General features: G+C 63.9%; 3 protein-coding genes across 9 annotated transcripts in view; 1 reads left to right on the top strand and 2 right to left on the bottom strand.

Moving 5' to 3' along the window:
* Positions 1-2: 2 nt before the first annotated feature.
* Positions 3-4,849, bottom strand: LRRC45 (leucine rich repeat containing 45; the record flags this gene model as incomplete). The annotated part of the gene is made up of 9 exons (XM_026455915.1): positions 4,267-4,849; positions 3,790-3,851; positions 3,356-3,426; positions 2,935-3,113; positions 2,611-2,739; positions 1,122-1,234; positions 690-748; positions 400-477; positions 3-141 (listed from the first exon to the last, which is right to left on the bottom strand). Coding segments are annotated over exons 1-9 (1,050 nt in total), but the record flags the coding sequence as incomplete, so codon positions are not given.
* A 373-nt stretch (positions 4,850-5,222) lies between these two features.
* On the top strand, positions 5,223-9,341 carry CENPX (centromere protein X). Of its 4 annotated transcripts, none has more exons than XM_026455857.1 (5): positions 5,223-5,294; positions 8,152-8,203; positions 8,364-8,417; positions 8,667-8,740; positions 8,829-9,341. In XM_026455857.1, the coding sequence occupies exons 1-5, from the start codon at positions 5,259-5,261 to the stop codon at positions 8,841-8,843; spliced, it is 231 nt and encodes a 76-aa protein (XP_026311642.1). In that variant the 5' UTR covers positions 5,223-5,258; the 3' UTR covers positions 8,844-9,341. The 4 variants fall into 4 exon arrangements, with proteins under 4 accessions (XP_026311642.1, XP_026311641.1, XP_026311643.1 ...); XM_026455856.2 differs by having other exon boundaries at positions 8,667-8,755; XM_026455858.1 differs by having other exon boundaries at positions 8,364-8,554; positions 8,667-8,755.
* A 1,313-nt stretch (positions 9,342-10,654) lies between these two features.
* ASPSCR1 (ASPSCR1 tether for SLC2A4, UBX domain containing) overlaps positions 10,655-10,890 on the bottom strand; it is a 27,086-nt gene continuing 26,850 nt past the window's right edge. For 3 of the 4 annotated variants that reach the window (XR_003309723.2, XM_026455844.1, XM_026455848.2), the window contains one exon: positions 10,655-10,752. Coding sequence is in view for 2 of the 4 variants with exons in the window: in XM_026455844.1 (XP_026311629.1) it covers positions 10,739-10,752 (14 nt within the window). In the remaining 2 variants the exon portion in view is untranslated. The remainder of the gene's footprint in view (positions 10,753-10,890) is intronic. The other variant, XR_003309724.2, reaches the window with a different exon arrangement.

Here is a 10,890-nt window from a genome sequence, read left to right as displayed (position 1 = left end):
CCCACCTGCTGCTCCAGCTTGAGCTCCTTGGCCTGCCTCTGCGATAGGCTCAGCTGCTCCTGCTCCGCTGTGGCCAGGAGCTCCCCCAGGTCCTGGGCCTTCTGCTCTGACAGAGCCAGGGCGGCCTCCGTCATCTGCAGCCTGCAGAAAGGAAGGGCAGCACCCCCGCCCCAGCTGGAGCTTCATGTGCCTTACAAAGTCCTCGCTGCTCTCACTGTTGCTGGGCACCTAGTCAACCCCAGCCAGCACCCGCCTCCCCCAGGAAGACTTCTGGGTTACTGCCCCAGCCTCACCATTTCCCACCTCTACTTTGCAAACAGGACTTGCACACAGGCTCACACCACCCTCCTCTGTGCTGTGGGCATGTCTCTGAAGTATCCTGAGCCACCCCCTACTTACTTGGCCTTGAGAGCGTTGATGATGGAGTGCCTCTCATTCAGGGCTTCCTGAAGCTGTCCTACGCGGGCTGCCGACGCCCTGTGGGCAGCGAGGAGGGTGCAGAGTCACCCAAACCCCAGAGCGCTCCTATAGACCTCTGGCCTTGGTAGCTGCTGCTGTTCCTTAAGCATCTACGGTCGCCTGGGCACTGAGCCTCCAGCCACCACCTCGTGGCCTCACTTTTGGGCTCAGGTTGGTCCCAGGACCCGATCCCTGAAGCCTTGCCTTGCCCCTGCCCTGGGCCCGCTCACCTGCTGCTCTTGGCCATCTCTTCCCGCTGCTTATCAATGGTCTCCATCAAGTCCAGAAACTGGGGACAGAGACAGCCACAGCCCTGTCAGAGCACCTACAGCCTGTCCACCTGACCTTCTCCGGGAAAGGAGCCGGCGCCCACCAACACAGCAAGGCAGCGAAAGGTTCCACCCACAGCGCCCTGTCTCCTTCACAGGAAGGGTGGCTCCTGCAGAGTGAGGCTTGGGGCTCAGACACCAGCTCCCCACGGAAGCCCACCTGCAGGAGATCAGACCAGGAGGCCGCCCCTCCTTCCTGGTACCAGCCACTCAGACAGGCTCTGGGGACCCAAGGAAGGGAAGGTGGGTAGACCACGGGGCCGAGGGAGGCAGGACATGGCCAGGCCCTCCAGCCACGAGCAGCTCCAAGCTCAGTGAAGGCGCCATTCTCACCTGCTTGGACTTCTCCTCCCGGAGGTGCTGCACCTCCTTGCTGAGGACGTGAGTGCGGGCTTGGTTCTCCTGGAAGGTGGTGAGCCGGTCCTGGCTGTGGCCCATGGCTTGCTCTGCAGAAGGAGCTGTGTCAGCCGGGCGCAGGGGCTCATGCCTGGAATCCCAGCACTTTGGGAGGTTGAGGTGGGTGGATCACCTGAGGTCAGGGGTTTGAGACCAGCCTGGCCAACATGGTGAAACCCCATCTCTACTAAAAATGCAAAAAATTAGCCATGCATAGTATTGCACACCTGTAATCCCAGCTACTCGGGAGGCTGAGGCAGGAGAATCGCTTGAACCCGGGAGGTGGAGGTTGCAGTGAGCTGTGATTGCGCCACTGCACTGCAGCCTGGGTGACAGAGCGCTCAGTCACACACACACACACACACACACACACACACAAGGAGCTGTGTCACCCCGGAGCTGCTTAGCCTCAGGAGTGGCTGGTGGCCACCAGCCCTGCACCCGGCAGCTGGCTGCTTGGGAATCTATGCCTTGTAGGGCAACGTCTCACCTGCCAAGTCAGAAGTGCCCCCTCAGTGCATGAGGGTGGAAGATGCTTTATGGGGTTGGGGCTGTGAGCAGGAGGCACCTGGTGTTGGGGGGCGCGGGCACACGTGTGGCAGAGGTGGTGGGGGCTGCTACACCGCAAAAGGTGAGGGCCATCCTGGGGCATCTGGCCACCATCCCAAAGGTCAAGGGGCACTGCACAATGCTGAGGCGAATGCTGTGCCCAACTCATGTTCTGGAAAGATCTGGGTGGCATGTGGCTAGGGAGCAGAGGTCAGGAGCAATGACAACACCCAGGGCAGCACTGAGGCAAAGCCAGGGACAGTGCAGCTGGAGCCAGAGGCCAGGCAGAGCCAGCAGAAAGGGGGGAGCCTCAGCACAGGGGCCGGAAGAGGCTGCCGCTGGGCACGGATTAGGGAGTACGGGGCCTGGCAAAGTTCTCAGCTGGGTCTGGGGCAGTGGGGCCTAAGGCTGAGACATCAGCTGCAAGGATTTGGGGTCGCTGGTGGGAGGGAATGTGGAGGCCAGCACAGGCCAGGCGGCCCTGCCTCTCATGACTCACATGCAGGGCCACAAACTCAGGGTGACCAGGGAGCCTTCCTGGCCAAGGCCTGGGCCACCTGAAACATCAGCAAAGCCATCAAGGCCAGGGCTGTGAGCCACACGGCTTCAGCTTTCCCAGCTGTGAAATGGGCACCCTGCCACTGCACAGGTCCTAAGAACTCAGCAAGCACACAGGGCGCCTCGGACAGTGCCAATGTGTGGTCAACGCCAATCAAGTGCCAAACAGGTGCCCCACGACCCCTCTGCTCCTTCCCGCTTCCCCGGGCTCTCAGGCCGCTCTCCTTGTCAGTTCCAGTCCTGAGCCAAGCACCCTGACCTCAGCGGACAGGCCTCTGTCAAAGGCTGACACATGGCTCCACACAGCCCCGCACCGTACCCACGGCTCTGAGGACATCTCCGGAGATGTTGTTCCCAGCCAGGTCCAGCCTCCACAGGGTTCTGTTGCTGGGGAGACAGTTCATGAGGGCCCGGCCTCCCAGGAGGCCAATATTATTCCAGCGCAGGTCTGGAAGGAAACCTGTAGTCACCAGACAGAATGCACCTGGCAGAGGGGGAGCTGGCCTGGCTGGGGTGCTTCCCTGGGGGCACTGCCTTGTGGTCAACAGAGCAGGAACGCAGGCAAGTCCCCTAGCCCCTTACTTCCAAGAGCAAAGGCAGCCTCAGAGGGATGAAGGAGCCTGAGGTGCCTGGGAGGCCTCACCCAGCTGCTGGAGGGTGGTGTTGCCCTTCAGGGCGAGGGCCAGCTCCTCAGCGCCCTTGTGATTGATCTGGTTGTTGCGGAGGTCCAGCTGCTGCAGGGCGCCGTTGGCCGCCAGGCCCCCGCAGAAGGTGGCAAAGGCATCGTCCCACGTGCCCAGGCTGTTCCACTCCAGCGTGAGGCTGCAGGAGGGGCAGGAGCCAGAGTTCGCCTAGGGGACTGCCTGGCCTGTGGGGTCCAGGGCTTAGGGACAGGTGTGGGCTTGGGGTCTGATGGGCCAGCCTCTGACTACTCCCTGCCAGCGTATGTGAAACACGGGCAACTGGCAGTATGCAACTCGGGCTGCAGAACCATGTGCTCTGGGGCCAGTCCTCAACCACAGAGACAGGGCCTGCGGTGATGGTGGGTCTGGACCACCCCCCACCTCTGAATGGACTTGTTCTGTTGGAGGAGTTTTCCCAGAGCCTCGGCCCCTGCAGCCCGAAGGTTGTTGCCCTAGGAGAGAAACAGGCCGTCAGTCACTCCCGTGCCCTGATTGGCTCTGAATTTCCGCCCGTGCCCCAAGGGCCTTGGTCAGCCAGGGGACAAGGCTGGGGTGCACTCTGCAGGGAGGTGCAGCCTCCCTCAGCTCCTGGGCTCCCGGCCTTCAGGGGGCTTCCAAGGGCCGGCTTGTTTGCCGACGTGAACTCTTGCTCCGGAGATGGTCACACACAGGAGGCCATCAGAGAACAGCCTGGGGACTCACAGACAGTTTCCAGCCACCTGCCCAGACCCCTGGCCCCTGAGACCTGGCATCTTCCCCCTCTCCTCTTGCCCTTGGGTGGCACACTTGGGCACTCAAGAGCGCAGGTATCTCACCTTCAAGTCCAGAAAGCGCAGCACGGTGTTGGCACACAGGCCTCGGAGCAGCAGCGTGGCCCCTGTGTGAGGGGGGCCAGCGGTCACTCCCTGCCCCTGCTGACCCCAAGATCCTCCCCGTTGGCCCCTTTTCAGGGAATCTCCCTAGACCCAGGGAGGGACAACGGTCCTGGTGGTCTGGGTTGGCGCTGGCCAAGAGTCTCGCTATGAAGTCATGTTTGAAACACCTGCAGCCCCTGTCAGGCACCAAGCCGGCTCAGCACGCGGGGAACCAGGTAAGCGGGGCATGTCAAGGTCTCTCCCCTGTCATACAGAGGAACTGTCCTCTACTCCCAGGTGCAGGAAGGGGCGCCCCTGCTCGCTTTAACTACGGCACAGAAAGAGGAGAGCCTGGAGAGGAAGCGACCTCTGGGGCTGCCGAGGCAACGGTGTGGGCAGCTAAGGAGCAGAGGGATCCACCCCGCCGCGCCCGCCCACCTTCTTCGCTGAGCATGCAGTCACTCAGGACCAGCTCTGTGCACAGCATCTCCCTCGGCAGCAGCTTGCCCAGGGCCCTGCAGGTCTCCACCGTCAGGCTCTGCGTGGCCAGGTCCAGCCGGCCCCTGGGAAGCTGGTGCAGCTGCTGCAGGACAGCCTTCTGGGGCTCGGCCCCACTCTCCCTGCACAGGCGGCTGTAGGAGCGCCGGAACTCCTCCATGACCCGCGGGGCCGGCAGGGCCTCCTCCGCATGCTCCCGCAGCTGCTTAAAGGGAGCCGCCCGGTGCGGAGCAGTCCCAGCGCCGAGTACGGGAGACGGGGCCTCCGCCGACCCAGACGAAGAGCAATCCGAGTGGGCTCCGCGGGCGGGAGGTCCTGGAGCGCGGGGCTGGGCGGTAGTGAAGGTCCGCTTTGGGCTGGGGCCCCGCAGTGCTTGGGGACTACCCGTGCAGGAAGCAGGCAGGCGCGTCGCGCGACCCCACCCGGCCCTGCCGCGCCTGCAGCCCCGACCCCCGCCCTCGCGACTGCCGCGTCGGGGCCTCAGTATCCAGGAAGAACAAGGCGCGCCGGGAGAGGCCGCGGGAACTACAACTCCCAGCAGGCTCTGCGCAGGCAGCGCTCGGTGCGGGCCAATGAAAACGAACTGGCGCGCCCTTCGGGCCGCAGGCTGAAAGGGGGCAGCGCGCTCCAGGTTCATTGGCTAGCGGCATGAGGGTGGGGCCCCGAGGTGGCATGCTCCAGGCTCATTGGCTGACGGGCGTGAGGGTGGTGCCCCGGAAGGGCGCGCTCCGGCTTCATTGGCTGAGGGACGTGAGGGCGGGGCTGCTGGAGGGCGCGCTCGGGCCTCATTGGCTGAGGCATTGGGACGGGGCTCCGAGAGAAGGCGCTCCGGGTTCATTGGCTAGGGGAGCGGGGCGGGGCTCCGAGGGCGCCCTCTGCTCTCATTGGCTGGAGGGGCGGGGTTCCGGAGGGCGTGCGTCGATGCTGCGATCATGGAGGGAGCTGGAGCTGGAGCCGGCTTCCGGAAGGTGAGGGCCGGCAGGCAGGGGCCAGGCGGGTGTGGACGCTCCGTCCCGACCCCACGCGTGACACCGTGAGGGCCAGACGCCAGCCCCCGCCCCGCCCACCTGTGTCTTTGAGGTTGGGCCCGTTCTCAGACTCCGACCCCAGCCCGGCCGCGCGCCCCGCGCCCTCCTGGGCGGGGGTCTCGCAGCTAGTAGGAGGGCGCGTGGGGCAGCCGGGGCTGCGGGAAGGTGGAAAGGGTCTGCAGAAACAGGTAGAGGTGGGCGCCGTCATGGCGGAGTCCAAGCCGGCGAAGAGAGAGGAGGAGCTGGGCCGCCGCCCTGCGCCCTGAGCCTGGGGTCTCCTGTTAAGGGGAGATCAGGCCCCAGGACGGGGACAGTGAGACGGTCCAGCCCGAGGAGCCGGCAGGACCTACCCTAGCCGCCAGGCACTGTGGTTTCCCTTTCCCTGCTCCATAGTGGGCGCCAGCACTGGGCTGGGAACGCGTGGTTTCCTCGGTACTCCACGTTACTCACACTTGACACGGATTAACCCCACCCGCGAGTGGGGAAACTGAGGCACGGGGGCGTTAAGTGACTCAGCAGAGCTAGGGTCAGACCCAGGCCGTCTGAGCCAGGATCCGCCCAGGCTCCAGGGCGTGCCCCGCTCTTCCCTGCCCCTGGCCAGTGGAGCTCTCACAGGGTGCCATGTGCAGAGACCATGTGCGGGGTCCCATCAGTGCAGGCAGAGTGGTTTCTGAGCCTTTCTTTCTTTTGCTCTACCTGAAGGTTGGGGCACTGAGCTTCCTCGATGTCAGCAGGGCCTCGTGGGCCTCTGTGGCCTGGGAAGGGAGGGTCTCAGGCCCTTGTGAACCCATCGTGGGGGAGGACTTCAAGGAAGTCCTGGAGAAGCAGGGAGAATTCTTTGTTTCTCCTGCATCAGGCCCTTATCACCCAAGACAGCGGGGGGTCAGTGTGGGGCACTCTGGTGGAGTTGCTGAAGATTCTCGCCAGAACTCAGAGAAAGTCACTGAGGCATGGGCCACCTCACTGGGTGGCTGGGAGAATCCCCCAGGTTAGAGTAGCTCAAAGGCCACTGCCGGAGAGGGGGCACTGGGTACACACCCCAGGAGGTCATGTGGTCTCTCCATCAAGCCCACCTGACAACTAGAGGCCCGAGGGCTCTGGCCAGAGCTGGGGTTGTGGTCATTGCAGAGGATGAGTGTGAAGACGATGGGGAGCAGGGGGCCTGCAGCCCTGGTGTGGCACCCACAGGTCATGGGGCAAAGCTGGGTGTGTCCCAGGCCCTCCCACAACTGCCCCAGTGCTGGGCCTGCCTTCCGAGGCCGCTGCCGGTGTACAGAGCAGCCCCTTGGATTGTCAAGGCAGCTCCGGCATCCACCACTCTCTGGCGTGGGGTCCCGGAGCAGGTGGGAAGCTAGTTGCCTTCTCTGTTTTCTGGTGCCTTTCCGGTATTGCTGGCTGTAAGCAGCAGGAACGACCAGCAGGTGGCGCTGAGCTCACGCGGGTGGTGACTGGGACCCTGGCTAGGGGACAGGGAGGGCTCAGGACGAGCCGGGATGCTGGACCCTGCTGCCTCCTGCTGGGGAACATTCTTCACCTCCCGCGTCTCAGGGCTTCACGCATCCATGCTCTGCTTGTCACCTGCTGGACTGCTAGGTGAGGTGCTGTGACCTCCCTGTGGCCGATGCTGGCGGCCTGGCCGGTTGTTCACAGGTTAGTGCCTGTGTTTCTGGGCTCCTGGGTGCCCACTGCCCCTGCCCCCAGCCCTGGACGCTCCATGCTGGCTCCTTTCCCAGCCGCTGTGGGCCAGTGCCTGGCCTGGGCCGTCTCACTGAGTCTGGTGGCTCCACCAGCCACCCGGGGCTGCCCTCCTGAGTCTCGGCCGCCACCACTGCCGCTGCCACCCGCCACTCTGTGGATAGCTCCTGTGTTCACACAATGCATCCCAAACCGAGCTCCTGCGTCCTGGCTCCAAAATACACGTGCCCACAGCCCCCCATCTCCTCAGAGCAGTGCTATCCTTTTGGGGTCTCAGCATGGACTCCTCCCTTGTCCCTGTCCTCCGTCCATCAGGAAGGCAGAAAGGCCCTGGCTCTGCAGCCCCCTCCCTTCCCCCCACCCTGGGCTTGGCAGCCAGAGTGGTCCTTTCAAATGCCAGTGCTGCTTTCCACAAAAAACCTAGAAAGGACTCCCAGTTGCCTGCCACGGAGAGCTGATCAGGCCCTGGGCCCTCAGCGTCTGGCCCACCCCTCACTCCAGCCTGCGGACCACGCTGGCACAGCCTAGCTCTATACTCCCAGGACACCAGCACCTCCTGCAGGATCATGAGCACCAGGGCAGGACCGGTGGAGCTGACCCAGCACCCAGAACAGAGTTGGCACAACCAAGGCCTTACGGGTGGCACTCCTTCAGTCCAGCCCACCTGGGAGCAGCCACCTCCAGCCTCCGGACCCAATCCGGGCTCTGCCTTCCCTGCCTCTCCACAAGGAGAGCAGAGCCATGGCCCTCTGCCGGGGATGGGAGTACAAGATCAGGCCAGACTCAACGAGGCCTTTCTCCACTCTCCCTGGAGCCCCAGCAGCAGGGCCTGCTCCCGTGTCTACCACCACTCACGCTGTAGGGAGGCTCCTTGCACAGACCTTGCGAAGAGTCCTGGCGCCCCAAGTGGAGCTGCCCACACATCCTGCTTCTCCAGCTTCTGCCACCCTAACCACTAGGCTGGCCCGTGTCCCCTACCCTGGGAGAGGCCCAAGCACAGAGGGCGTCTCCAGCCAGAAATCACAGTCACCCAGAATGATCACCACCCCAGGGGGGTGCGGGGGGAGGGCGGGGCCTGGCGCTGACACCCCTTCCCCTCCAGGAGCTGGTGAGCAGGCTGCTGCACCTGCACTTTAAGGATGACAAGACCAAAGGTGCGGGTAGGGGTGTGGGCGGGAGGTGCTCCCCGTACTTGTCCTCAGGGACCCTTTCCGCAACTCCGCAGGGCCAAGGCCTGGGGAGGGCGGGGGTAGGTCTGGAGCCACCAGCCGGAGCGGTGGGTGAGGGTCCCACATGGCCTCCCCTGCCTTGCAGTGAGCGGGGACGCGCTGCAGCTCACAGCGGAGTTGCTGAAGATCTTTGTTGTGGGTGAGTCCGGGGCCCGCGCTCCCTCTGGGCACCGCGTCCAGGATTCTTTTTGTGTTTTCACAGCGGGAAAACCAAGAGGTGTTTTCCCCAGTTTCCCACAAGGTCCTAAACTTGGGTTTCCTGGGCCTGTTTGTCAGGTGCTGTGGCCTGGTTCTGGGGGCTGCCCGTGGGTGTGGGTGGGGGCACCAGGCTGAGGCCCTCGCTGGGCTCAGGTTTAAGATCCCCCACCTCGCGCGTTTCTCACCGCAGAAGCAGCAGTCCGCGGGGTGCGGCAGGCCCAGGCAGAAGACGCGCTCCGTGTGGATGTGGAGCAGCTGGAGAAGGTGCTCCCGCAGCTGGTGGGTGAGCGTGGGTCGTGGCGCCAGTGGAGGTGCCCAGCTGGCTGTCCCTAAGCACTTCTCTCCCCCACAGCTCTTGGACTTCTAGGGATCTCAGCCGTGGCTGAGGCCACCCCCAGAGGAGCCCCTGGTCCACAGAAGCAGGCCTTGTGTTTCCAGCGGCCTCTCATAACAGGCGGGGAAGGACCTGAGGGGTTTAGAGTTGATTCAAACAAGATCCCCAGGTGGCTCCAGCCTGTGCAGAAGGAGCAGGACCGCAGTGCACTGCTGCCCTTGGAGTGTCCAGTGGGGATACTGGTGTGGGAAGGGGCAGCACCTGGGGAGTCCCTGCCTCCTCCCTGGGGCGACAGTGCGTACCACCCCGGGTCCCACAGGCAGGTGCTGGGAAAGGCCCGGCCAGCAGGTAGCCTGCGTGTTTGACAGACAGCGGCTGGCAGCGCTGCCTCCTGCCCACATTCCTGCCACCCGACATCAAAGCTGGCGTGTGACCTTTCCAGCCATGCGATATTCCCCTTGGAAGATGCTTCCCCAGGCTATAAATTTGTTCTCACAAAGCAACATCAATAAATCAGAACTGTCTCTCCCAGCTTGGCCTTCTTGCCATTAATCACCAAAGTCAAACTGCTTCAAAGCCTCGCTCCCTGTGCGCGCCCTTCCACTCCTGGTAAGAAAGCAAAGCACCAGGAGGACGCACTAACACACAGCATGTGTGCGAGTGACTCGGCCCCGCCCCCCGGCGCTGCGGAACCCGGACCGCGCACATGCGGCCACCCGCCTGGAACATGTTCCTCTGCCCCAGGGGTTGGGGCAGCCACAGGGGCTGCCACCAGTGGGCAGTGGCTTCCAGGAATGTTCCTGTGGTCGCAGGCAGTGGCCGCAGGCAGGACCAAGACGCACGGGGTGAGAGACCCTGGCCCAAGGGCCTGCCGAAATGAAGAGTGGGCCTCCCCTTTTCTCCCACCGGTCCCAAGCAGTGCCATGGGGGTGCAGCTCAGCCCCCTCAGGCCATGCCCTCTGCCCACCCTTGGAGACACAGGGCTGTGGGACCTGCCTGGATGCCCCGCCCAAGTCTGGCTGCCCTCTGACTCTCGGGGGCCTCTGGCATAAGCTCCACTTGTGCCAACGCTTGGGAAGTGGGCAGAGCCTTGGCCACTTCCCCTCCAGCCCACCTCACTCTCTCTCGTCAGAGCCCAGGACTGCTGGAAGCACCCCAGGGGCTCTCAGCTGAGTGCCATCCTGGTGCCCCACGCAGGGAGGGGAAGGGGTGGGGAGTCGGGGAGGGAAGCACAAGAGCTGCCCCGTGGGACCCATCAGAGGCGGCCCAGCCTCTCTCCTGCCCTGGTGCTCAAAGACAACTTGGAGGCAAGCCTCTTCATCCTCGATTGAGCCCCACTGGCCCCGGGAAGGCAGGGCTGCTGAGACCCACCCCTTCCCCGCTCTGCCCACCTCAGTAGGTCAGTTTGAAAGCCCTGGGAGCCTGTGGAAGTCATCAGACTTGCTGGGGAGGCTGGCTGTGGGGTGGGCCAGGGCCAGAACCCAGCACTATAGCCGCTCAGGGGCAGTGGGAGGCCCAAGGTCAGGCCCTGCCCCGCAGATGTTGGGGGACCTACTAACTCCTCCCCCAGCTCTTGGCCCGGGGCTTGGCTCCTGGGTTGCAGGTAATTTCCCCAAAAAAGCCTTTCTTCCAGCACTTCTGTTCTCCTTGGAGGAGGGATAAATAACTGTTAGGTAAAAATGAAGAGGAGACCCGCGTGGGTTCAGGATGCACACCATGGTCCACCAGGCTCCTCAGGGGCCCACACCACGGTCCACCAAGCTCTCAGGCCTGGACACTGCGGTCCAGCTGAGCCAGGGCAGAGGACGGGGGCCCTTTTCTGGAGAAAGCACGACAGGAATGCGTTGAGGGATGCACAAGTCTTTATTCCTGCTGGCAGAGGAGGTGGTCCTGTGGGTGGCAGAGTGGGCACCTCGGGCTGGTGGCTCTCACCTCTTGCTGGCTGTAGTGCAAACACACCAGGGTGACCACAGGCCCTGGGCTCCTGCCGCCCGGCCACCCGCCCACCAGCCCAGCTGAAGCACTCGGCCCTGCCGGCCACAGCACCTCGCCCTTCAGCCCAATGGCCCTGCCACAGCAC

This window comes from Piliocolobus tephrosceles, chromosome 16 (genome assembly GCF_002776525.5).
Source record: "Piliocolobus tephrosceles isolate RC106 chromosome 16, ASM277652v3, whole genome shotgun sequence".
Taxonomy (NCBI): Eukaryota; Metazoa; Chordata; class Mammalia; order Primates; family Cercopithecidae; genus Piliocolobus; species Piliocolobus tephrosceles.
The sequence above is the reverse complement of the archived record's forward strand: the minus strand, read 5'-3'. Positions and strand labels throughout refer to the sequence as shown.